Source organism: Carettochelys insculpta, chromosome 2 (genome assembly GCF_033958435.1).
Source record: "Carettochelys insculpta isolate YL-2023 chromosome 2, ASM3395843v1, whole genome shotgun sequence".
Classification (NCBI taxonomy): domain Eukaryota; kingdom Metazoa; phylum Chordata; order Testudines; family Carettochelyidae; genus Carettochelys; species Carettochelys insculpta.
In genome coordinates, this window is record NC_134138.1 from 240,201,625 (window position 1) to 240,229,602 (window position 27,978).

The 27,978-nt window shown below is 44.6% G+C and overlaps 1 protein-coding gene across 1 annotated transcript in view; it reads right to left on the reverse strand.

Annotated features, from left to right (window-relative positions):
- Nucleotides 1–27,978, reverse strand: part of CUBN (cubilin) — a 250,358-nt gene that overhangs the window by 126,115 nt on the left and 96,265 nt on the right. Inside the window, exons 29-30 of the mRNA XM_074985503.1 lie at nucleotides 22,538–22,697; nucleotides 2,396–2,577 (exon numbers count right to left, since the gene is read on the reverse strand). Of these exons, the coding sequence (XP_074841604.1) occupies nucleotides 2,396–2,577; nucleotides 22,538–22,697 (342 nt within the window). The remainder of the gene's footprint in view (nucleotides 1–2,395; nucleotides 2,578–22,537; nucleotides 22,698–27,978) is intronic.

Below are 27,978 nucleotides of genomic sequence, written 5' to 3' on the forward strand. Positions count from 1 at the left end.
CTATAGGTTCTTGCACCCCAAAGAAGTGGCTTTTGAATGTCCGAGGGGAGCTATATTCTGCTGATGAGGCTTGGAGCTTTCTAACAGTTGGCCAATATTTTGAAATTTGGGTGAACTACTGCTAGCCTGTCTACACAACGACCTGGGATGTGATTTCCCTGCTTAAGTACACATATTTGTGTTAGGTCTTATTGAATTAGTGCAAGTATAAATTGCAATGTCATTGGTGCTCTCCAGGTTGAGGAGGAATCCAATCCTTGTTGGCAGACATTGCAGGTATTGTGGGGAGTCAGGGATTTGCTACAATTAGTGTGTGACTGTCGTCTGTCTTCTCTTTTCTAGAGTTTTTCTTTTCATTTGGACTCTCCATTTCCTTTCTCCTTTTGTGAGTTGTGAAACAGTTGTTTGGTTATGCGGCTATTTACATTTGTACTGTACTACATTGGCATTGTATTCTATTTTTCGCTACTTTTCAGCTAGGTAATGAAATATGAATGCAAGCACCTGACTTAAGACTCCTAAACTGCAACAGTTTTGCCTTTGTTTTTTAAAAAGAAACCAATGCTGAAGTGTGCTTTCTCAGTGCAGAGTGCTGGCTTGAATGCATCACTAGTGACACAAGCTGGGACTTCTAGATTCTGGTAGGGTTTTGCAGACCTTTGTAGCCTGGCACTCCCATTCAATAAGACCATTGTACCAAACTGCAGCAGAGAAAACAGCCAACTTATAACAGCCTGAGATAATAGTTAACCATCAGCTTCTATTTCCACTGAACTAGGGTAATAATTTGATTTGAACTTGTGATTTCTACTCTAATGAGTTAGAAACTAACCAATACAAGGGTGGCCTGCACTACACAGTGAGGCTGATGTAAAGCAGCTTATGTCAAATTAATTATATCAGAGTCTACACTACAGCCTTCATCCTGCTGATGTATGTGTCCGACTACACCAGCATCATAACTCCAGCTTCTCCAGAGGCATAGCCTCCACCCTGATGTAACCCATCCTGCCCCTCTCTCACCCCCTTCGCCTGCAGGAGCGCAAAGCCCCCACTCACATTTCAGGCTCAGCTGTGGTCTGCCCACATACCCCGATCCCCGCAACCACTAGGTGAGTGGGTGGCATAGCCTCCATCCCTTGAGTGCCAGGGGAGCAGGCACTATGGCCCCCATCCCCCAAATGCCAGGTTACCATCCCCAGAGCATCAAATGGGTGTGCAGTGTGATTCTCATACCCCAAGTACCAACCCCCGGGAGCCTGGGATACTGTGGGGGCAGCTAGACTCCAGGCAGGGAGATGCCAGCAGCACTGAAACACTGGGCTATCAGCTCCCCGCGCTGTCTCTTTAAGGGTTGACGATCACTCCTGACCCAGAGAGGGTAGTGTGGGCATGCACCATCACAGTAATTACTGCAATAACTGTACCTCACCCTAATATGGGTCTTTTAGACCCATATTAGCATAAACATATCCTTAATGTCAACAGAAAGCTCCACCCCTGGTATTCAATTTAAGTAATGGAGCTGTGTGGTGCTAAAATAATCATGAGGCCATTAGCCCCTGCCCCAAGGTAATTGCACAGACATGGAAAGCTATGCTGCTCACATCTTATAATCAGGAGTATGGGTTTTCTAGGCACTGTGACGAAGTGGTATGTGCACCCGTACAAGTGTACCAGGGATCACTGCTGGAATATGACATATCAGCTATGACACAAAATAGCAGCAATCGTGTCTGCTACTGAAGCTGAAGTAATGGAGCTACTCCATTAAGCACCAGTCCTGCAAAACCCCAAAAAGGTAAGCATGTGCATAAGTCTTTGCAAGATGAGGACCTTAGCTTCCTCTCCAAGCAGAGACACATAAGAATCAAGTAGCCCAGTTTCAATTGTGTTATGTCTCTGCATGCCTGGCTGCTGAAGGACCAGGGTATTTGGCTGTGTAGAGCCAAGAGATGTTTCTGACTAGAGATTAACATGCTCATTTGTCCCAGAACAGAGGTTCCCCTTTTCTGCCATTTGGATGACCTATCACAGTAATCCCCTTACTGCAGGGCTCTCCAAAGGGCTTTCACCTCAGTTAGCTGCTTCCCTGCTCATCCTCTGGTATGAGGAAACTGTATACTTATGGCATTGTCCTGACCAGTTATGCATTTTATTTAAAGAGTAAAAGGTCCTTTTACGATGTGTACATACAGTTCCTAGTACAACAGGACCCTGTTCTTGATTGAGGCTGTAGATCTACAGCCAAAGAAATAAACATCTCTTCCAAAAACTCTGACCATTGTCAAAGAAAGGAGATTGGAGGATATGGCCTGTTCTGGAAGTGCGAGTTTTGTTTCTGTGCTCCAGACAGCAACATCTTAACCAGCATATCACCAGCCAAAGCTCTTACCTCCAAGACATCATAGTTGCAGTCTGAGTGATATTCAATGTCGAGTTCCTGAATGGTGAGTTGAATGCTGCTACCAGGTGCTGTGTCAATGTACCAGACACATTCCTTATTGCCTGGGTATGTGTTTGGGTAGCCAGGACTACTGAAAGATCCTGATGCGCCGGAGAGTTCTCCACCACAACCTGTTGAAATAGCAGAGCAAGCTGGTCTATCAAGTACTGTAGAAACAAAGCCATCTGACAACTCTGATTGGAATGAAAAATAGCAATTGGCACATTTTTAATAATAACTTTGGGTTGTGATCCCGGAATGGCAAAAAGTTGAGGAGAAATCACTGACTTTAATCACTAAAGTACAAAAGCATCATGGCATAAAAGTCCCTTTGATGGGGTGACATTTAGTTGTGGACCCACCCTCTTTCGTCTGGGCTTTGTCCCTTGTTTTTGGGAAAATTAATATGCCATAACAAACCAACAGGTTAGTGTCAAACCAACATGCTAACCTCCCACCGGCCACTGCCCTCCAGCCATTTGTCTTCTGACTCACACATTTGAAAAAGTAGGTTTAGAGATATTCACCCAAGTACACATTTACAGAGATGTTGAAGAGACTCAAGTTAGCAGCTGCACAGTTGATAGCCAATAGAAATGAGGGCGTTCTCACAATGACTGGGGAAACTTGAGGGAAATATTCCCACCAGAATCAGAGGGAGCCTTAGTGCTTTTGTGGGCAAGCCCATTTTTACCCACACTATCTGTTTTTCTTTAGAGATGTGCTGAAACAATTTACCAGATATGTTGAATCTGGGATAGTTCAAAATCTGGGACTGGGTCACCAGCCCGTGTCTAGCTGCTTTGTGCTGCTCATGGAGAACAGAAGCCAAGAAGCTCTTCAAACTAGAAAGCTTTGGGGGTACGGAATTGCCAGGTGGTATAGCAATAGTTCTATGACACTCAGTCTGGGATGCTCTGGTGTAGGAGACATTTCAAGACAGGACAGGGAAGGACACTGGTAAATAGTGTTGTGTGTCAATGATTCTGGGTCAGCAAAATGGCCCCAAAGGAACTGTTCCAGCCAGCGCAACTGAAAGCAGTTCTTTGATTAAGAAAGCATAAAAGCGGGTTTGCGCAGTGAATCACAGCCAGTCCTGAGGTTCTGGACCCTTAAATTATCATTAAATGTACAGGGAATGTCCTCCTAACAGCTAGTATCAATCATATTATGTATACCAGTGTGTCCTCCCTCTCAGACTGTTAGAGAAACAGCCATGACCATCCTCGGGGGAGAGCCAGAAAGCCTGGGCTCACCCTGCTGGAAGCAGAGGAGTGAGACAGGAACTGGAAGAATAAAAGAAGGGCCCTCCAGCTGTGCTGTAGGGTAGTCACTAGAGGAGAAGGTCTCTCAGCCACTGATGTAGGTCAGACCCAGCAGTAACCGCTGCAGTGCTGGAGAATTAGAGGGACTGCCAAGGGGCCAGTCACTGGACACACAGAGAAGCTACTGAGGCTGCTATTAGCTGTTCACCCCCACAAGATGGACGATACACTGGGAACCAGACAACCCACTAGGAGAGAGAGTGAAGGAAGCAGCCCACTGGGGTGAATGTAGTTTGGCTGTGCTGCTAAACGAGAGCCAACCAGTATGCTGCATCTGGATTTCCGCTGATCTAGTGGCAGGCCAATTTGTCACTGTGAGGGCCCTGAGCTGGGATGCAGAGGAGTTAGGTGGGCCCAGATTCCCCTATACAAGCTACTCCACCGCTGGGGTAGCAGCCTTCTTACTATTGACCAAGAGGCCTGTGTTTGTTAGTGCTCTGCTGCCCTCCTGCTCTGTCCTGTCTGAGGGTCTGGGCCTATAGACTTTGCCTTCCCACACTCTTTAAAGGCCTGAGCTTATAGACTCTGTCCTGACTACTGGCCAGAGTCTCCTGATTTCACTTCCCTGCCCTGTCAGGGCTTTGGCTGCTATATTTTGCTGCTGAACTCTGACTGTAAGTTAGAGCCCTCTAAGACTGTGTCTACACGAGAGCCCTATTTCGAAATAAGATATTTCAAAATGCATATTTAAAACCACCTTATTTTGAAATAACACAACCACACACAAAATGCATTTCGAAATAGCATTTCCAATGCCGAGCGCTATTTCAAAATAGTGCCATTGGAGCCTATTATGGCCTATTTTGAAATAGGCATTATTCCTCAGGGAATAAGGTTTAGCACAATTGAAATAACACACCCATTTATTTTGAATTTATTTCAAAATAGTGTGTGCATCATTTAGACAATGCCAAAGTTTTTTTCAAAATAACTGCTGTTATTTATTTTGCGAAAACTTGGCCATGCATATATAGCCCAACTGTTTTGGGAGCTGGAAGCATCTTGTAGGGCTGTGCTTCTGGCCCCTGCCATCAGCCATGGGTCCCCTGACTGTGCTCCTGACCTTTGCAGAGGTGAAGCCCTGGCTACCATCCATGGGGCTCAGCAGCTGTACTGACCCTTCCCCCAAGTGTCCCCATATCCTGGAGCTTAAAGGTCGCAAATGAGCTATTGGTGGAAGTCCCAAAACCCTAAGAGCATGGGGAAAGGGTTGCTGAGCATGATACCCTATGAGTTCTCCAGCCCACGAGCCCCAGTGGGGATGCCAAGCCACAGATGTTGCATGACGAGGGAAGTCCAGATGATAGAGGTCCAACCTGAATGCAGAAATTTCATCTGAAGAGCTCAAAATGGTTTCACAGAAGTGGGTAAGCATCACTAGCTTTAATTTTGACTTTCTTCTCACCACGCCTCAGTTTTTCCATTTTACAGGTGCAAAAACTGAGGCAAAAAGGTCAAGATTTTCACCATTGCCTCAAATTTTGTTTGACGAAGTATAAAAACCTGCAGTTTGATTGTTATAGTCTCACACTGTTCCCACTGAGTTCATCTGATGCACACACGTTTTTGTTATGGGCATTTCTATTATTGTAATCATATTATTTCCCATTACTTTAGAAATCGTAAACTATGAGAGAATGCAATTCCCATCAGCTTAAAAAACATGAATGCAGCTGCAAAACAACTGTGCAATTGTAAAACATGCTGTGTTAGAAACATACAATGCATTTTCCTTCGTATTAGAGCTGTCCCCTCCCCATGGTTATTAAATTGCTTAGTTATCGTGAGGATAAAAAATCACAACAATCAAGTGGACCAAACATAAGCCGCAAACTAATAGTACAAAGCGTTTCAAAAGCTAATAGACCTGACCCTTAGATTTTTCTTTGTTTGAAGAAATCTTCAATGGCTTAAGGCTCCTATTCTTGGCCGGCTGCTCAGGGGACTACATTTGGAGAAAAGAGGAAGGCATAGCCCAAGCATCCCTATACTGAGACCTGACAATAGCTGTGTCTACACGTGCACGCTACTTCGAAGTAGCGGCACTAACTTCGAAATAGCGCCTGTCGCGGCTACACGCGTCGGGCGCTATTTCGAAGTTAACTTCGACGTTAGGCGGCGAGACGTCGAAGTCGCTAACCTCATGAGGGGATCGGAATAGCGCCCTACTTCGACGTTCAACATCGAAGTAGGGACCGTGTAGATGATCCGCGTCCCGCAACGTCGAAATTGCCGGGTCCTCCATGGCGGCCATCAGCTGGGGGGTTGAGAGATGCTCTCTCTCCAGCCCCTGTGGGGCTCTATGGTCACCGTGGGCAGCAGCCCTTAGCCCAGGGCTTCTGGCTGCTGCTGCGGCAGCTGGGGATCCATGCTGCAGGCACAGGGTCTGCAACCAGTTGTCAGCTCTGTGTATCTTGTGTTGTTTAGTGCAACTGCATCTGGGAGGGGCCCTTTAAGGGAGCGGCTTGCTGTTGAGTCCGCCCTGTGACCCTGTCTGCGGCTGTGCCTGGCACCCTTATTTCGATGTGTGCTACTTTGGCGTGTAGACGTACCCTCGCAGCGCCTACTTCGATGTGGTGCCGCGCAACGTCGAAGTTGAACATCGACGTTGCCAGCCCTGGAGGACGTGTAGACGTTATTCATCGAAATAGCCTATTTCGATGTTGCTACATCGAAATAAGCTATTTCGATGTTGGCTTCACGTGTAGACGTAGCCAATATGGGGAAAAGTGGGACAATTGCATGAAGATCTGAAATGTCAGAATGTCTGAGATCTGTGTAAATGAAGTGAAATGGGAAGCAGAGGGACTCCAGCGATCAGGCTGTACTGAGGCTTCAAATCTCCCTTGACCTCTTGCCTATATCCCATATACCAGCAATTACTGGATACTAGAGAGGCTTTTGTGCTGAGAGTGTAACAGAGGAACCCAGGGCTGCTCCTATGTATGCCATGGGCCAGAACAGTCTCTGGTTAAACCTAAGATCTGGGGCCCACAAAAGTACCTTACTGGTCAGTGGCCTCCACACTTCTATTGCTGTAGTTTGGCTGGACAAGAAACTCTAGCCCAAAATCTTGCAGAATGAAATTCTTGCATTAAGACAGCTAGTTCACACCTGGAAGGGCAGCTTATAACAATGCAGCCAAAACTCATCAGTGGTCTAAAATGTGAGAATGTCCTGAATATCCAGCATTAAGCCCTCCCTGCAATGTCATTTTGTTCATCCCCTCCTCTATTTACATGGAGTCATTATGAGGAAAGAGGTCATTTGCATATATTGCTCATTACTAGTGCAGCTATAACTCCCCCTAATCTTCAAAAGTAGATTTTCATTTATTTATTTATTTATTGCACTATTATTCTTCTGCAGTTATCGCTGTGTTGGCATTTTGGATATCAAGCCCAAAGACTCATGTGCTGGTCCATTACCTCCATTTCCTTGTCTTTGCAAATCTTAGCATTTTAACTTGGCTTTGAGTCACGTTCCAAGTAAGAAGAGCACCCCAGCAATTCACTGTAAAAGCTGTGAAACTCTGCCTACAGACAGAGAGAGCTGGACTGGAGAAGCCAGCGTCAGATTCGGTGGGGGAGGATGCAGACTTTCCTTTACCTATAACTGTCAGAGAGTGATGAGAACAAGAGCTTGATCCCCAAGCCTTTATTTCTCTGCTTCTGTGCACAAGTCACTTGTATACAGCAGCATATGGACTCTACAGCTACGTCTACACGTGAACCCTACATCGAAGTAGCTTATTTCGATGTAGCGACATCGAAATAGCTATTTCGATGAATAATGTCTACACGTCCTCCAGGGCTGGCAACGTCGACGTTCAACTTCAACGTTGGGCAGCACCACATCGAAATAGGCACTGCGAGGGAACGTCTACACGCCAAAGTAGCACACATTGAAATAAGGGTTCCAGGAACAGCCGCAGACAGGGTCACAGGGCGGACTCAACAGCAAGCCGCTCCCTTAAAGGGCCCCTCCCAGACACAGTTGCACTAAACAACACAAGATGCACAGAGCCGACAACTGGTTGCAGACCCTGTATATGCAGCATGGATCCCCAGCTGCCGCAGCAGCAGCCAGAAGCCCTGGGCTAAGGGCTGCTGCACACGGTGACCATAGAGCCCAGCAGGGGCTGGAGAGAGAGCATCTCTCAACCCCTTGGCTGATGGCCGCCATGGCGGACCCCGCTATTTCGATGTTGCGGGAAGCGGATCGTCTACACGTGCCCTACTTCGATGTTCAACTTTGAAGTAGGGCACTATTCCCATCCCCTCATGGGGTTAGCGGCTTCGACGTCTCGCCGCCTAACATCGATTTCAACTTCGAAATAGCGCCCAACACGTGTAGCTGTGATGGGCGCTATTTCGAAGTTGGCGCCGCTACTTCGAAGTAGCGTGCACGTGTAGACGTGGCCTACAAGTATTAAATTAAGAGTTCACAAATTTTTAATTCAGCCTCCATTAGTCTTCTCGTAACAGAGTACTGGGTTTTTTGGGGGAGGCGTCATTTGAGTCATTATTAAAAATCATTAAAAATAAGATCCAGACCCTATTCTGTCTTTTTGGCTTCGACTCCTGATGGCCACATGCTTAAGCAGCATGGGACACAAGTGACAACTGCTCCAGGGAAGTCTGAGAGGCACGAGAGCTGCCACTCTTCTTGCACACTCTCAATTCATCCAAGTCATCTGTCCCTTCTTCTAGAAGGATTACAAAATACCTTGGTTGTTGCTCCACACCATAAGAGACCAAAGAGGACTGACTGCAATCATGAGGCCAGGGTTTACCCTACTCCTCCTCAGTTGCAGCTTTTTGCAGCCCTCTTTGTTTTTCAATACTTAAAGTTCTCTTTGTTAGAGACACTCTGGCCAATATTGTTTGCTCAGATCTGGCCGACATTAAGTCTGCTTCATGTTGTGCATGCAAGGCCTGTGTGAATTGCTGGCCAGAGTCTGCAATCATGGAATGCATTGATAACTGCACTAACTGTTCCTGTGACACTCAATTTCACATTGAATTGTTTACAGGAGAGTTTCTAAAACTGATATTTATAACTGGATTTTTCTCTCAATTCCCATTCTTTAGGGAAATGGAAGTGTTTCCCTTATCAACAGGAAACACACTGATCTACTGAACATGCTTACAGACATAATGTCTATTTGTTAACCTTGCCTCCTCCTAACAAGTAATGCAAAATTTTGTATAAACTGCATTTTACTAAAAATAGAAAAAGTTTTGCCAGATTTAGGGAAAAATCAACAAATCCACTAATCCAGAACAGAAGAGTTCAATTCTAGGGCCAGTGTGCTATAGGCTATGTCTACACTAGCCCAAACTTCGAAATGGCCATGCAAATGGCCATTTCGAAGTTTACTAATGAAGCGCTGAAATACATATTCAGCACCTCATTAGCATGCGGGTGGCCACGGCACTTCGAAATTGACGTGGCTTGCCGCTGCGCAGCTTGTCCAGACAGGGCTCCTTTTTGAAAGGACCCTGCCTACTTCTAAGTCCCCTTGTTCCCATCTGCTCATAGGAATAAGGGGACTTTGAAGTAGGCGGGGCCCTTTCAAAAAGGAGCCCCATCTGGACGAGCCACGCGGCAGCAAGCTGCAGCAATTTTGAAGTGCCGCGGCTGCCCGCATGCTAATAAGGCACTGAATATGTATTTCAGCGCTTCATTAGTAAACTTCGAAATGGCCATTTGCATGGCCATTTCCAAGTTTTGGGCTAGTGTAGACACGGCCATAATGTGCCAAAAATCCTACTTTATCCTAAGACAAAGCCTTTGTTCAAGGGAAGGTCTTTGTAAAATAACAACTCACCTAATCCATCTTACTTACCTGCCATGGAAAAGTGAGATGTTCTAATCCATACTAAAGCTATGTTCAATACATACTCCAAACCTATTCTTGTACTTCTGAAAACTGGGATTCTCTGGTTCAGCAACATTCATGGTTCTGCCAGACCATGGATGTTCCTGGACCAAAGAGCCCCTGGGCTGGAGTCAGCAGAAGCAGTGCTGGGGCCGCTGTTCAGAAGCATGACTGGGGCTGCAGCCAGCATCAGTGGAGCTGGAGCCAACGTCTGGCAGCCCAGCAGGGGCCACAGCTGGCAACAGCAGGGCTGGGACTAGTAGCCTGGCTGGGGCCACAGCCAGCACAGCAGGGTCAGAGCGGGCAGTACTGGAGCTAGGCCCAGCAGTAGGGCAGCTGTCTGGGGCTGGAATCAGAGGCTGTGGTGGGCTGGGGGGCTGGTGGCAGAGGACCCAGGGAGGTCCAACCTGTATCTTTGTCTACATGCCATATCTTCTGTTAGCTTCAATTCTTTCCTTGTGTGTCTTTAGATCAACCATTTGAGAAAATTATCATTAAATGCAACTGCTTTCCTGAGCATGTGGGTTGGTAAAAGATTGGCTAATGAATGCAGGCAGCTACTAAATGGCACAGCTACGCTACAAAATTAGGCTGACATTATTTAATTTGACTTTGAGCATCCAATTTAACAAATGCAATCTGGCGTGTCCACCCTATGTGGCTGTAGTCAACAGAGCACACCCTCATTGCCAGGATTGCTGCAGCTCTAGGGGTGATGCACTCTGGATAGTTATCCCATGGTTGCTGCAGCAGATTGGAATCCTGGAATAGGGTCCCAATGCCTCATGGGATGAAAACATTAAAGGAGGTCATGGGTGTCTGTCATCAGCATCCACGTCTGTGGCTCAGAACCAGCCTTGTCCAGTGGTACACTTGTCTAAGCAACTTTATTTTCATGTGACAGCGCTGTGTGTTCCTGGTGTAGCCTTTATCCACCATGCCCTAAGCGATTTTGGCACAGCTATCAGTGTTTCTTTCGCTGGCTTTGACAAAGCTGGAGGGACATCCACGCACAAAATGTGTTTTGTCGACAGTTTGTTGACAAGATTTCTGGGGAGGCCTGCCTTATTTCACCCTCCACAGTAAGACAGCTTCCCAGAACATCAAGCCAGCAGTAAGTGATCTGGCACCATTGCAGCAAAAGCATTGCAGCATAAGGTCTCGGTTTCTGGCCACATTCAGTGACATCCAGTCCTTATTATTCTCTATGATTAAGAGAAGACTGATATCATGCGTGGCAGCCTGAATGAAGCAGGGGAAGCTATGTGACTGTTACCACTGAGGTAATCCATCTCTGTTTGCTCATCTCCAGAGAGGCATGGTACGAGCCCCTCCCGGCAGCCACACCGGGCTCCCCATTCCCTCTTCTCCTCCCTGCAGGTTCCTGTCAGAAGGAAGTTGCACTCTCCCAGGATCACTGTCCTTCCAAAAAGCAGGTCACTGATTGCCTTGGCTACTTACAGCAGCTCCCACTGTAGATTTACCCACACCAGACTGATCCCCAACTGAGTTGTAGCTGTCTGACATTGCAAACCTCCACCTGGTTATTGCCACTCACTTCTCGACTCTCAGAACAGGTCTCATTCTGGTATTGCTGAGCTTCAGGGTGGGGAAAAGCAATTCACAAAGTTCCATAAAAGTGACCTTACACATGCAAAAGTCCTGTAGCCACTGCTGATCAGCCCATAGCTACATAACTATGAGGTCCCACCAGTCTGTGCTTGTTCCACAGGACCAGAATCAGCATTCCACAGTGTGATCAGAGTCAACTTCAGCCAGCATCTCCTCATTGATCCAATCCAGTGTTTCACACACTTTTGTGTCTGTGGCCTCCTTACACTCATCCTTGTGCTGGCAACTGACACCTAATCTCTACACATACCACAGCATAATGTGTGAGGTGACTACAATACTTGCCACAACAGTTTCAAGGTGAATGGGGTCCATGCTAGCCTTGCTATGGCACCTGCATGGATAACCATTGAAAAAAGGGTGCAGAAACATTGTTTGCCATTGCTTTCAAGAGAAAGGGGGAAGAGATAAGTGTGTTATGGGAGTCCAATGACCACATACCCAGAACACGCCATTGCACTCTTCTTGTCCCTTCAGACACTGGGGACATAACCCAGAATGTAAGGGGCCAACAGGAACTGTGGGATAGGTACCCACAGTGCATTGCTATCAAAGCCAAAGCTGCCCAACCTACCGAGGACATGCTCCGTCAACCTCATGTGCAAAGTGAGGCTATGCACCTCAACTATACAAAATCTGGCGCTAAAAATCAGCCTCAATAAATTCGATCTAATCCTGCAGTGTAGACATATTTTGAGCCTAGAGAAACTGAGTGGGAATGTTTCAAATTAAACAGTCAGCTATGACTAAGCTTCTCCTACTGAGAGTTTCCTGACAGTCACAAAGACATGTTTTTATTTAAACCCAAAATGGGTCAACCGAATGGAAAACTACACTGAGCTGTAGACCTTTCCCTTTCTGCAACTCCCACATCTAACATTCAGTGTCACATACAGTTTACTCACTAAAATTCTTTCAAGAATGCATGATATTTTTTGCGACTTCAGTCAGTAACCCTCAGATGAGTTATTCGAACCACACACTGACCATCTAACTCTATGTGCTGCTAATTGGCTTCCACTGCACGTTGCTTCCAAAGCAGTATTTGAAGAATGTAGTCTCTATCCATGCTATGGCAAAAAAGCCGGTTAATATTAGACCCGTCTGAATACTTTGAAAGAAATAATTTCTTTGGTTGCTTTTGCTACTCTTTGATAGTTGCCTGCAAACAGACCATGATTTTTTCACATGTATTCATTTTTAGAATATTTACTGAATAATCCCAGCAAATGCCATTTGAATGCTTGGCTTGAAGCTTTTTTTCAAGAAACTCTTTGGACATATTTACTATATAACATTTGAACTGTTTTGACGGGCCAGTTGACACAAAGGCAGCATGTTATGGTGCTATTCCCAAAATGGAGCAGTTTGGAAATAGTTTCTGGCATGAATAAGTGACATGATAAATTTCAAATTCTCTTCCTGTAAATATGTTGATGCCAGCTGTTTTGGCAAACACTCCTGCCAGTAAACTTATTTTTTCAAGTATTTATGGAAAGGGACCACAAAAGGGGCTCAATACAACTGTAGCGATTTCAGAATAAAATTTACATACTTGTGAATGTTTATTTGCAGAATTTACTCAGCTCTAAGCACACTAAGGGAGAAAAACATTACAGGAACATTTGACCAAGTTCAAAAGCATATTTTGATTCAACCATATTGTGCAACACATTCGTATTTCACTTACTGGGACATTAGAGCATTTATCTGTACTAACCTTCAAAGCACATTTTATCTGACTAGCTACTGAAAAAGAATTTTTAATTGAATGTTCAAACCATTCACTATTTACTCTGGGTTGATTAGCTACCTAAATCTCACTGCATTGTTCTGTTCCCTGATAGTAAACTACAGATATTACTTGTATGTATTTGTATTGTAAATACCAATGTACCAGAGCCCCTCACTGTATTAAGTGTTGTAATAATGCATAGTGAAGACTGAGTCCTGGTCCCAAATAGCCTTCAGTCAAGTATAGGATTAGAAATTCATACAGTGTCAGCTAATCAGGCTTGCTACAGGAGACATAACAAGCATAACATTTGTAATTCAAATGACCTACCAATCAAAAGTAATGGAAAACTGGAATGAACCAGAACAATGAATATTTTTGGAAGAATTCTATGACCCACCTTTTGGCATTTAGTAATAAATTCAGTTAGAAGCTAAGAAACCTATCTACAAATAATGGAACATCCCACCCTCTTCCTCCTGCCTCTATGCAGAATTAGAAACTTATTTTTATTTAACCCAGAATGTAATTTCTCTCCTAAATAGCAGATGCATTTCCTGTTTTATTGAGACAATAGTAGAGAACAATATTTAAGTGGTTTTGCATCTATCTCTACTAATCAAATATTTTCCAGTCTCTGGTTGGCACCAAACCTTCCCATTAAATCATCACAAAACATTCTACAGTGCTTACATCTGTCTACAAACATGAGGTCGATTCTGTTTTAATTGAACTAAATAGGAATTTTGCCATTCACTTTGTTAGAAGAAGGATCCTGTCTTTGGAGGGCAAATAAATATGAACGGACAGATTCTTCAATGTGTTGAGCACCCCAGAGCTTTTTGTACCAGGGATTACCAGGTCTAAGCCCAGTGCTTATGGGCTTGTAGTGTCAGTTATATAAATTTAAAAAAAAAATTGTTTCCAGTCCCAACACCTCTTTCATTACAACTTCCAGGGCTCCCCTGGAAGTTGAAGTGAGTTTAAGAAGATTTAATACCTAGTTAAAATGCTTAAAACCTTTTCTGCAGCACAGAACTGGTTGAGCATGCACGCTTGGGCGGCTGCACAATGGAAAAAACTTCCAGAGGCTGAATTCTGTACACTCTGTACTCAGTTTGGGCAAAGTGCCTCATAGTCATTTTTGGAAACTTCTCCTATGTACTTTAAAACCATGAACAAAAAGTGGGTTTTCTTTTAGTAGCAGAAAGGTCTCAGGATTCCCTTGGAAAATACGTACCACGGCTACCTACCCAATTTAGTTGCTAGGAAACCAGACAACAAACAGAAAGTTCAAGAACCATATATTTGGTGACCTTTCCTTTGGTTGAAATCTTAGTAACCATTAAAGATCGTGCAAGTGATGATTTATAAAGGTCTTTGCATATTACGGCATGTATCTAGTTAGGAGATAGGATTCATTAACATGAGCAAAATTTGTATTTTCATAATCACCCCTGAATTAGGAAGTAGTAATCTACAAAAAATGTGCAAGATTTTTCAGATTTATTCATTGGTAATTTTTAGCCACATGCTTAAAAAAAAAAAAACTTCCCCCACCAGATTTAACATGCAAGTAAAATCCAAGTTAAGGACATGAATAGTGTCTGCGTTTGTATGTTGTATTCATAAGGAAATGCTTCAGTTAGTTTCAACTGATTCTAATTATAAGAAACATTGTACATGAAATTTGCAGTGAGGTACAGATCCAAAGCCACTATTACACTGAGGATCATCCGGATTTGATTTTGAAAATTTTCCTCACACAAAGCATATTTTAGTCACAGAAATTCTGCTGAAGAAAACCAGACAACTCATATGAATAGGGGCTATTCCTGAAAGTAGAGGTTTAAGGAATAAGCCATTTCTGATATTCTACTCACTTTCACATTTTTATAATCATTATTATTTTACAGATCTCCTCAGTTTTGGTTATTTTCCTTCAAATATACTAAACTCCTAAACTCCAAGACAGAACTGAGGGACTAAAAGGCTATTGAGACCAATATTTTCACTACTCATCCAACATTTAGGCATTGAAGTAAAGGGCTGATTATCAGGTATATTGACCTTCCACTATTCCCATTGTAAGCTGCGAGCGTTAAACATTTAAAAAGATCAGGCCACTTTAATTTAGAGAGCACGTGACATTTGAGGGACCTAACGTTAAGCACTTATGCTAGAAAATGTTAGCCTTTGTTCATATATATCACGTTATGCTGCATTTCTAAAGTGCTATACAAGATCACATTAATGAATCTTCACTAGCCTGTATGGGTGCAGGGGCAGAAATATGTAAGTACTGTATATGCTTTACAAAGGCAGCAACCTACTTTTTCATAAGAGCCTCTAATTTTGGGGCCACTTTTTTGGGGGCCAAAACAAGAAACGTAAGGCATGATTTTAAGAATTCCTGAGCAGCACCAACAGATCCAATTGACCACACAGTGCCTCTGAGAATGAGGCCCAGAGTGTCTCCTGCAGGCCCACCAATGGGGAGGCAAAGTGAGCAGTCCTGGGACCACGCAATTCAAAAGGCAGCAGCAGTGGCCAGGAGCCCCGGGAATTTTAAATCATCCTTGGAGCCCCAGGTGTCATGGCCTGGGCAGTGCCGAGGGATGGAGGCCTCAGCCCCACCCCTTCCACCTGAGGTCCCGCCCCTTCTGGGAGCATCCCCGACCTCCCCCCCAACACTCACCTTGCACAGGGCACCCAGCAATTCTTGTTGGTTCCCCGATCTCAAGTTTAGCGCCATAAAAAGAAGGCACCAAAATTTAATGGATGCTTTTAAAAATTGAGCCCTTAGTGACTTGTCAGCCTACACAGAAACTCGGGATGAGTGTCAGGACTGCATGTCAGAAATTCCTAGTTCTCAGCATGGAGCTTGAGCCCCTAGGCAGCATTCGCTCAAGCAAGCACTCAGCCTGGTGGCTGCAGGGCCTATCTGCTGCACGCTAGCAAAGTGCCCATTTCTCCTAGGCTTCACGGCAAGACTAACAGTCTTTTTGCTTCCTTCTCACATAAACACTTACAGGTAGGGAGCAATTATACAGGGTTCTTTTTAACCGTTTTCTACTGCTAGGTAAAATATAGAAACAGAATAATGTCACTTTCTTTCATAACAGCCATAACCCAAATATACCCGGGCTTTTTTTCCACAGGCCTGGGGCAGAGCTGGGGACTGGAGCCCTACCAGGGTGGCCCCTGACATGAGCCTGGGGCTGGAGCCTTGTGCAATGCATGGGGGGGGACTTCCCCCACAGCCCCTGGCACATCACAGGGCCAAAGCGTGGGGCTAGGGCCAGAGACCCTCTGGAGTCCACAGTGCTGAGTCCTGAAGAACCTGCTGCAGGCTTGTTTCCCTCCCCAGCTTCAGTGGGCTGGGAGTGGGTGTGAGGGTTCTGGCTGGGTGGGAGGGTGCAGGAGCAAGCTGAGGTCTGAGGATTTGGGTGGGAGGTAAAGTGTGGAAGTGGGTGGGATTCAGGAGTGGGCTGGAGGTGGGAGATCTGGGTGGGAGGAAGGGTGTAGGGGCAGGCTGAGGGTGGGAATCTGGCCAGAAGCAGGGTGGAGGAGGGAGAGTCTGGGCAGGAGGGGATGTAGAAGCAGAGTGAGGTGCTCTGGGCAGGTGGAGGGGGCCAGAGCAGGTTAGGTGAAGGGGGGATGCTTATCTCCCTGCAGTACTATCCCCACCCTGCAGGGAGAACATCAGTGGGGTGAAGAGCGCCCTGGAGAAACTTTTTGGAGACATGGTGTCAGACACTGTCCACCTACACTGCTCTGATTGGCAGGAGTTCCAGACAATCAGAGCCGCAGGTGAAGCCTCTCTCCAGGCAACCTCTGTGGCTGGGGCTCCCCAGTTCAGCAATATTTGTGGTCCTGCTCGGTCAGGGATGTTGCCAGACCAGAGAGTCTGGGATAAGAGAAGGTCAACCGCTATTAAAATCCCAGACATTTTAGATATTTAAAAAGCCAGCTGGACGGAGATTTAAAGACAGAAACAGTAAAGCTCAGCATCTTAATTTATCAAAATCTGCCTTCCTGAAATCCATTCTCTCTATTTTGCTGTCCTCCCTTCTACCGCTCCTTAGAACCATGAACTCTGTGATTTCATGGTCACTTTTTCCCAGGCGGCTTTCCACTTTCAAATTCTCAGCCAGTTCCTCCCTCTTTGTTAAAATCAAATCTACAACAGCTTCCCCTACAGTAGCTTCTTCAACCTTCTGAAATTAAAAAAAAAAAAAAATTGTCTTCAATACACTCCAAAAACTTTTTGGATAGTCTTTGCCTTGCTGTGTTAGTTTCCCAACATATGCCTTGATAGTTGAAGTCCCCCATCACCACCAAATCCTGCTCTTCATCTCTGCTTATAAATGAAATTGGTCAAATCATTGTAGTTTAAGACAGAAGCACAAAGAAAGCTCTTCAGCTGACTGATTTTTGGCACAATATGCAATAAAACTTGTCTCTTCCAAAGTCAAAGCAGCGATGAGGGTATGCACTTTCATACCCCAGCAGTGGGTGCACTGGAATTAGGTAGACTAGAGGCAGTTAGAGCATGTCTGACCAAAGCACGCATGCAGGAACTGAGCTGATAATTCCAGTTCACGTGGCAATGCAACAGCATCCATGGGAATTCTACAGCATCACAGTTTACAAAGGGGTTTAAAAATAGCTTTTCCAGCATTGCCCATGTTATAACCATCTTGTCAGTGGTTCCTCAGGAGCTGTTATTGAGCTGGAAGTACTTTTGTCAGAGTGAAGTGACTACTTAGCTTGGAAAAATTACTGGGTCTCAGTTGCCTGGGACAGTGACTGCTGGGTGAAAGTGGGAGAGCGGGGTGGCTGGGGTGCCTGGTTCTGGGAGAGGTGGAGGGAGGGCATTGGGTTAGAACAGGGGGCTGGGGGTACCTGGCCCTGGGGTAGGGGGACTGGGTTACAGCAGGGGGGTTGGAGGGGCCTGGGGCTGGGGGAGGGGAAGGGCATTGACCCTCATAAGCATTCTGACAATCTGGGAACCCTACTTGGGCCCTGCATGGCAGGGGACAGCTTGGACCCCACATTGGGGGCGGTTAAACTGCTGGTAGGGTGGCTCAGGCCCTGACCAGGGTGAGTAAGCTGCCTGTGAGTGGCTTGGGCCCCACACAGGGAGTGGTTAAGCCACCTATGGACAGTTTAGGCCCACTGTGGGGGGTTGGGGGTGGGCCTCAGGGGATGGGAGGACAGGAGCGGATTGGGGCTTGAGCTCTAACACCTTTTTTTCTGGAAAGAAAGCACTGAATATACCTTTATATGCCCTGGACAGCTATCAGGGCTCTCCCATGAAATTCAGCAGAGGGAAGAGGTGCAATCCTTTGTAACTCAATTTCTCTGTTCTCAGATGTATGTGGTACTGATACTTAAAGGAGAAAGGAATACATAAGCCAGGCAGAACAGATGTGAAATCTGACTATGTTGTGGGGGCCAAATCTGTTTCACTTGTCAGCTTCATTCAAAACCCTGCAGTCTAATTACTAATTCTGTTAAGAAAATGCAGTAATGCACATTGTAAAGCAGCTGATAGTCTAATGAACATTGCTTAATGACATAGCTGAAGTGTATAGGGAATGTCTCTCTTCTCTTAGAGACAGTTGCCCTTGGTGTAATTTAGCACTGACAGACCTTTGGCCTCCCAACTCTTTGTAGAGAAGTAATTCAATCACCGGACCATTCCCACAACACCCCAGTGTCAGCAAGTGTTGTCTCTTTCTTCAAGAGCGCAGCAGAGGAGCCAAAATTAACTTTGCATATGTTGAGCTTCCTAGAGAACAGCACAATTGGAGTGAACAGTCTGTTGCATCTAGTCTTCTCACTGGGAATAAGCCCCTCTAAGATTCTAAGTCCTTGGTTACAAAAGTACCGTAAACTGTACCAGTGTAACTAAAATTACGTTACACCAATGAAATCCCACATGTGGACACTTATATCAGTTTAAGACTAGTGTGTCGGTTCTGCTGCAGCTGAATTCTTTGTGCTAAAGCTGACTCTTAAATTGTTATAAGGCACTTTTAAGTTGAAATAATTCCCATGCAAGGGAGCTGCACAGATTTAACCAAACGTAGTTAGAGCAATACAAATTTTGGGTATGGAGGAGGCATTAAGGGTGCTCAATTTCCATTTGTTAATTTATATTCTGCTCTTCAGAGGGAAAGACCAGACCCAAAAGATTAAACTTTTTGTGTCTCTCAGTGGTAGAAGTGGGCTCACTGAAACAGTCAGCAACAGGGAAAGCATCTGGCTATTTGCGGTCATTGCACCACTTCAAAGATGCTGAGGAGGGAGGGTTGAGAGGAGTGTTGGCATGAAATTGTACAAACACATGGCTGCAAATCTGAGTACATCCCTCTCAGCAGTATGACACATGAGTCTCAGAGATCTACACAGGCACACATCCTAGCCAACAGTTAAGATGTTTGGGGACCAGAACGCAGAACTTTGCACTCCAGAACCACAGGTGTCTACCACAAAGGGAGGCACACAGACCCATCTGTCTCCTAAATTGACATCTGCTCAACACAGTGAAGGCTTAGGTTAATGATATCTGATTCAAAATCTATGTCTACCTCAGTCCCACCACTAGAACTGATTAGATCATATTTCTACCCACCCCAAAATACCCTTACATTGGGGTGGAGAATAAGGCTGTCTACCCCAGAGAGTTTTGTCAACAAAACTGGTATTTTGTCAACAAAACCCATGGAGCATCCACACTTCCAAGGTGTGCTCTCAACAGTAAATCAACAGAACGTGGCACTTTCATTGACAGCGTTCTGACACTCCCCCATGAGGCAGAACACCTGTCATCAAAGATCTGTCCACGGAAAGCCGGTCTGGACATTCCAGGGGACCCTCTGTCAGCAGACAGGGCTTCTGGAACATCAGTGTGCTTCTGGTTGGCCATTTTGTCGAGAGAGCAGCCGGGCAGTCTGGTCTCTCTCTGTTGGCAGAGCTGATGGCTCTTTTGATCCACTTTGCAGATCCACAATGTGTCAACAGGAGCTGTTGGAAGATATCTTCTGGCAGTAACTTCTGCCAACCAATCGCTCTAGTGCAGGCATAGTCTAACAGAGCACCTAATGCAGGAGCCCTCTATATTGGCAACATGCTGGCTGAGAGCTCCCTGGTCCCTTTGCCACACGCAAAGGGACTGGAACAGAAGGAGAAGCAAGCCACTAATTGTAAGCACTCAAGCAAGTTTTGGTAGGGCAGAGGGCAGCGGTACATGCTCATGTTACTAACTGCTGCTAATACTTTTGTATTACAATGCACAGGCCCACCAACAGCGGAGAGCAAGGGGGCAATGGCCCCAGGGCCCAGTGATTCAAAAGGGTATGGGGGTCCCAGCCACCACCACTGGAATCCCACGCAGCATGCTCTGGGTAGTGCTGCGGGCTGTGTGGGGGAGGCTAGCCCCAACCCTGCCTCTTCCACCCAAGGACCTACCCGTTCCGGGGGCACAGAGCTGCCCCGCCTTGCCCAGGGGCCTAATGAGTCTGTTAGCTCCACTGATGTGATGGAACCCTGGTGAAATGGAGAACCTTTATTGTGTATCTGATGTAAGCAGGGTAGGAATGGACTATCCCCCTATTACACTGTGAAGTCCAGCTCCAGCTGTGACATTCCCTAGGGTCTGAGGACATTCAGATTCAGTGTTCTGGCTCACCTCTCTCTTACAGAGCTGCATTCAGGCCAGGAACTTCAGACCAAAACTCCCCCAAAGCTTGTGGGGCTTCAAGCCCAGGTCTATTGCGCAGGAGTTAAAATGAGGAGCTTGCTGACACAGAAGTAAATGTACAATAGAGGAGGAATGTGGAGGAGGTAGGGGACAGCTGGGGGCGAGCTAGTTCTGAATTTGGAGAGATCAGGGATGTGGGAGGGAGAAAGAGAATTACACACCAGGCAGGTTTTTCAGTGTTTCAGCAAAGAAAGTTAAACAAAAGCCGTGGCTACTGCAGGGGGCTGATGTCATCCCTCGCTGCACACAAAAGGCTCCATTTTTATTTCCTTTGTGTAACTCCAGGATGACATCACCTCCCAATCATAAGAACATACCCTTGTGCTGTAGCACTTCCCCTGCTGGGTCCAGCCGAAGGTCTCACGCCTTTCGCATATGTCACCCTCTTCCCCAAAACACTCCTTGACCTCCTTTGAATTCTAAACTCCCCTGTCTAGTCAAAGAGAGCCCTCTGGGAGCCAACAAACGACCACAGTCTGTGGTGGCGCTGGGGCCTCCGCAGCAGATTTCAGCTGCTGTACAATGCTGTCAAAGCTGAATAGTGTGAACGGATTAGGCAGAGACTGTGGCTCTTTAATTATTTCCAAGGTCAGAGCCTCTTTGATGGGATGTACAAATGTGCAAGATTCACTCTTGTTCTACTGAATATTGCTGTTAAATGGGTACGACGCGAAAGTTGCAGTTGTAGCCTCACTTTGTAAGAAAATGCAAACATAACTTATGCAAACACAGTGATTAACAGATTGATTTATTAACAGGCGCATATGCTTGGTGAATTAACAAAGCATGTGGCAGCCTCTGCTATGCATAGGTACAGGGAAAATCCTAGCTAACGCCATTTCATATAGAGAAGTGCGGCAGAGGGCACTGAAGTTCATCTATTACTTATGGAAGGAACTAAATAGCAGCATCTTTCTACTTTCCTTTGCTGAAGTGAACTCCTGAATGCACATACCCCAAACCTGTGCATTTGGAATCCAGGTCAGATCCGGCCCTGAAAGCCGTAGTCCTGGGCTCATCTCTGATGAAAGACCTCTCTTCCCAGAAGCTCTTCAGCCAGGGAAAGGCACACAGACTTTCCCACACTGCCCTACAAATGCAGTTTGCCTTTGTTCCAAAAGAACTAACTCTACCTCAGAAACCTCAGGTCACTTACCGTGTATACTTCATCCATGGCCCCTGTAATTAATCAGTGAGCTCAGTAGTTCCCAACTTTTCCACTAATGTGGACCCCCAATCATCCTCCCCAAACCCTTTGTGCACCCCGATCAAGGACAATTCTAGCCACTATGCACACTTCCTTAAACGAAAAAGGAAATCACAACATAGATTTTTGGACAGCATTTAATAACATGATTGGAAGATATTTAATTTAAAAATAATAATTGATTGTAACTTTGCAATGTATTTACAACTTATTTTCTATGATCATTTTATCTATCTTTTTGTTTTTTCATGGCCCCTCTGCAATAACCTTGTAGACTCCCAGGGGTCCCTGGCTCTTGGACTGGGAACCACTGATCTAGCCAGTCAGGCAGATTCATTCATATTGTGTGCTTCTGCGTGTGCACACGAACATTACATATTAAATCCATTATGAAGAGGTAAAACTGATGTTTTCATACCTATGTCTGGTTTATTTCTAGAAATGTGCAATTAGCTGAAGTGAGCTTGGAGCATATTATGCTGTACACAAGAAGGAATTATCTATTATAAAGAGACAAAGAAATTCTGGGTAGCTTACCATTTACATGCCACAGCATCTGGAAGCCCTGCTTAGAGCCTATTCCATCAGAGTAAAACACAACATGAAGGCTGGTTCCTGTGGTATTCCCTGCAACAGGAAGAGTATTTCCACAGAAAGTGTTTATCAGGTTGGACTGGGCATTTGGTCCATCATAGAGCTGAAATGAAACAACAAGAAGTCCAGTGTAGTAAGAGTAGATCCTGAGGAATTATATAATAATAGACTTCTGAAGAATGACCAGTGAGACTCAGTGTACATTCTACTTTGCAGTATCAATATGGAGGAGGTGCATAGCTAGCACTGGGCAAAATGCTAACCTGTATTTAGCTCTGCCGTACATTTTACAGTCAGATGGCTGTCTTGTACTGTAGGAGTATTAGGACTGTCACTAGCTTTTCCTTTTTCAACGTCTTTTGGAGGAAAAGTTCTTTATATTCTTCACCTCTGCCAATCCAACCCTCTGCACCACCACCACCACCCACCCACACACACACAGAGGAAATGCACCAATACAGATTTTTAAATTGTTTTCTCTATAAATAATAACAATAATGCCACTCCACCTAGCAAGTACACCTAGGCTGAGATTTCTTAAATTGCGAGCCTAAAATTAGGCTCCTAAATCCATACTTAAGCAAGCACCTAACTCTAGCAGTAACAGACTCTGTTGAGAGCTGTTGGCTGCTCTGCCCTTTTGAAAATTCAGCCGTTTACTTAGGTCCCTCAGTGTGTATTCAGGAGCCTGACTTTATCTGCCTAGCTTTGAAAATGTTTGCCCTATAAATGCTCTGCATCAGTGGTTCTCAACCCACATCCCAATCAGCACACATCTGTGGCTCATGTGACATCCTCAGGGCCATTCAGGTAGTTCATATTTTGTGTGGGTGAGGCCCACATTTCACTAGAGAACTGCATATGCCACCCACAATGGTAAATAGATTGAGGCCCACTGATTAAACTCTGCTGTTCCTGATCAAATGTCCAAATATTGATATCGCCCATCTGGGGAGAAGGTGTCTTATCTTAGCAAACACAATAAAAAGGAGATCAATCATTACATCATAGCCAAATTCTATTCAGTTTGTGACAACAGGCACAGATTGCCTGTAATTGTCATATTGGTTTGTTTCTCAGGCCTACAGCTGTTACTATAACAGTCCAAGTCTGGAGAAACAACCCTGTACTTCTTTATCACTTTGCCCTGGTTTAGTAATCATCTGATTTTCTGACTCATAGGCCATATATCTTTCCTATGGTTGGCATAGAAACCTCATTAGGACATCCCCACCACTGGGTCTCTGGCATGTTCCTTTTAGAATTTCAACAGAAACCTCTCTCTGTTATGCGCTGACTGCTGTAATATTCTCTCTCTGCAGGCCACAAAGAGACAAAGGGATGACCTCGAGGGAGCCAGCCAAAATTGATCTTTGTTCTGATTTCAGAAGCTCTTCTCTGAATGCCCTGAAGTCCGCTGAGGGGAGCTGTCTTACACTGGACACTCACCTACTAAAATGAAAGGAACTAATAAACCACACAGGATGTAAGCTTTTCCACACACATAATTGCAGAGTCACATGTATTTCAATTAAGTCCTCTGGTCAGGCTGCGCAAAGACTAGATTTTCAGAAAACACTATATTGAGGGTTTGTGGGCAAGAAGTCCACTCACATGTGCTCGCAAACCCATAAGGGATGAATCAAAAGAAGCTGTCTTCTCTAAAGGATATGCTGAACTTCCACCAGCTGTTATGTGTCCATTGGAAGAACTACTAGCGAAGCTATGAGGCCTGTACTATGCAAGACAGCCTGCGAGATGATCACAGCGATCACCTCTAGCCTTCAAGTCTGTGACTGAGGGAATGCAAAGGTTAGAGGTGAATTGCAACAGGAGGTAACAGAATAATCTCTCCTAATTCTTGCAAAACTGGATTTATTTGGCTTTAATGCCAGGACCCAGAAGCTTAGTTAAAGTCTTCCTTCTCAGATATTGACAAATCTAACATCCTTTGACATTTAACATCTGTCAATATTTATCGCAACAAATGTGTAACTGACATAATGGTAAATGAAATGAAGTTGAGATGCACAGTGGTGCTCCAAATCACAGCTGTGTTATTCTTTGTCTCTAGTTAAGAAAAGATAAATGAAGTCATACCCAATTCAATTTACCATATGAATTAGAATGTCCATTTCTTTTCAAACTGTTACTTTCTAGAATATGCTCTTAAAATACACATCACTGACCTCCCTCCCCCACCGCATTCACCCGCTCCTCCTGCTTACCCCCTCTTCCCACTTCCTGAGCCTGAGAACTTGGAACAGAAAAAGAAAGAAATGTGGATCAATGTAGAAAGCCTTCTGTGCCTTTACACAGCCAGCAAAAAATGCACTAAAATGCATTCTAAATGATTAAACACTAAGTACAATGCTTAAAAATAAAAGCCCATAAGAGATATTGACTAAATTATTCGGTAGCAACACTCAAATTGAAATGAAAGAACAAGTCTTGCGGATCTTTTTCTAAGTTTGATTTCATCAAGTGGGTGTTAGTGTTACCCATACAGAGAGCTAATATCACATACCTATGTAATTCCCCTGAAAACAAACAGTCAGTTTTTCAGTACACAAATCATTGTTACTATGGAAACCACTTCATCAGTGCTGCCTCTTGGTCCTGTTTTCAGAGCAGAATATTATTCACAGGAAATTCAAATGACTAGCCAGCTGTAACTCATTGAGAGTGAGGCAGGCTTACTACAGCTAGAATTACACACTTTTTTTCCAGACTCTCTTACTCTGATAATGTAGGGAACAGCTGTGTATTTTTCAGGAAGCATTTTGAACCTCTAAGACAAAATTTTGACACTAAAGTTGACTGCAAATATTCTGGGCCACAATTCGACTCATTATGTTTTATTTCTGCTTTTTGTTTATGTTTGTGTTTGTTTATGTTTATTTTATCATCTGAACTACTCTGAAATATTGAAAGAGGACAGACAATCCTGACCTATGCCAAAGCAGTCAGGATGTTTCCTTTGTCTGAACAGGACAACTGAAGTTTGGAGTAATTTATTACAGATTCTACCATCCTAATGCCAATTTGAACTGTTGACTGGATTCCTTCACAAGTATTCATATAAGAACTCGCATACTCTCTTCCTGTGAAGATATTTGTTTTCTATTTTATTTGTTCAGAATTTTGTTCATACCAAGATCTGGCTATTTTAGAACATTAAGGCAAGATAATACAAAACACAAAAAATGAATCACTCAAGACACTGTGTTCTAATACCCAAAAAGCCAAACCACCAATAACAACAGATTACCAAAAGGTCCTTCATGTTCCAACTCATCACCATGTCTCCTATCCTAGTGATCAAGGGGAAAAAGATGGCAAGGTTTCCAGTGTGCCCAGAAGGCTAACAGAACTAGGCTCCAGAGAAAACACCCTATAAAAACTTTTTACTGAAGAGAGAATATGCTTTTCTAAGAAACAAGTTTCCTTACAGAAGAAATAGCTAACAAGGCACAGGTTCAGAAACCCTCACATCTGTCAGCCAAAACAAGGAAACTAATGCTTCAGGATGTGGGTTACCACAATAGCTCACTGCTACATAGACATTCACCATTTAGAGCTGGGGCAGTTGAAATGTTTCACTGATTTACCCTGTGTAGACCAATCTGATCTCTGCCATGTACAGGAGCATAAAACTAAGACTAAAGGTGGGCGTATAGTGAGAAAGGATTACAATTACCTGTGGAGAAAAATCTTTAAGAGCTATTAATTCTGGACAGTTCTAGACCATAGATTGTGCCTACTTTTACTAACTAATGCAGCTGGAAATATGTGTGTTTTGAAAACACTGTAACTGGTGTTCTTTGAGATGTGTTGCTCATATCCATACCACGAAACGAGTTTCAGGTAAAAGGGGCCCCTTATCTCGAACCATGAAGGTGTCTCTCCAGGGATCACCAGAACTGCTGTCCTACAGATACTGCTGAGGGAAAAAACTTCTGCCACAAGTGATGTGGTGAGTACACAGCTCAAGTGGAATTCACGTGAGCAACACATCTCAAAGACTTTCAGCTACAGGACAGCAGGCCATCTGATGGAGGGGAGGCAAAGGGGGCAGTCGCGTATGGATCTGGCACTTCGAAGAGGCCTGGAGCTACAGCAGCCACCACTATTTCTACAGCAGCAGCAGCCTGAGCTCCAGGCTCCTTTGAATTGCTGCAGCAGTGTTGTTCCATACAGCAGCAGGAAGATCAACAGCCCAAATATCAAGGTACCTACATTACTTAGCATCTCTCACTTACCTCTGTGCAGCCAGCTCCATTTGCTCTTCCCTCCATCCAGGATGTTGTTACCCTCCCTCCCCAGTTGATCTCCATCTCTTTCCTATCTTCCATGCTAAATGCTCCTGTTTCTGCATTGTCCTACTTGCACCTCCACATTCCCTCCTTCAAACTTCTCCTCAGAACACTTTCCTTGTGGGACTTAAAAATCCCTCATTTGTTAGTACCAGTGCATGTGCATGGATTCTTCCATGCAAAGGTATCATCAGGCAGGGAGTGACTGGCACTCTCCATTCATTTTGTGCCACTTGAGCACCACAAAGAGAGAAGAACAGGCCAAAGAATATGATCCAAAACAGGGATTGTGGGCAGCCTTCCTCTATGTCCCTGCATTTTCAATGACTCGCTTTCTTTACTTAGCCATTTTCTTCTGTAGTACAGAACAATGTGAGCTCATGCAACACAAGACATGTGCACAAGATAATCTCTTTGGGAGTTACATTACCTACAGAATGTGCAAATGGCTAGTTTTTTAATAACAGAAGGAGTATCTGATAACAGGAGTCTATGTTTTGTTTTGTTACCTGAGCCTGCAATATTTAACCTTGTTAAAGGTGTCAAGCTGGGTTACATTCCACATTTTACTGTAGTAAGAACTGGACAAAGAAGATAAAGGAGAAGGAGAAAGATTTTTCATTTCTTATCCTCCCCAGCATTATGACCATTTCAAAGCAGGCAGCACAAGACCTCAATAATAACTAATTTCCTCACTATTTCTCCAACTTTACCCTTGATGTAAGAAATTAACTGGTTCCTTCTCCAAGGCTGCATTCATTATTTTACAGTATATTAAAGGAGTATAAAGTAATGTAAGTTGTATCTATGAATGAACCAATGGAGAAGCTCTTTAACAAAGCACTGTGTCTGAAGAGAGCATTGCGACACAGGAGTGTGCCAAGTTAACCTGAGAAACGTTTGCATAGTTACAGCATCTGTTATTCTGCTGCAAGGCATTGGAGATTTCAGCGTGATCTGCTTTCCGTCTCTGGTATAATGAAAAGCACCTTAGACTATTAGAACTCTGACAGTTACACAGCAAATGTCTGAGATAGGTTGAGGTGAAGAAGCCACCCTTCTCCTTCT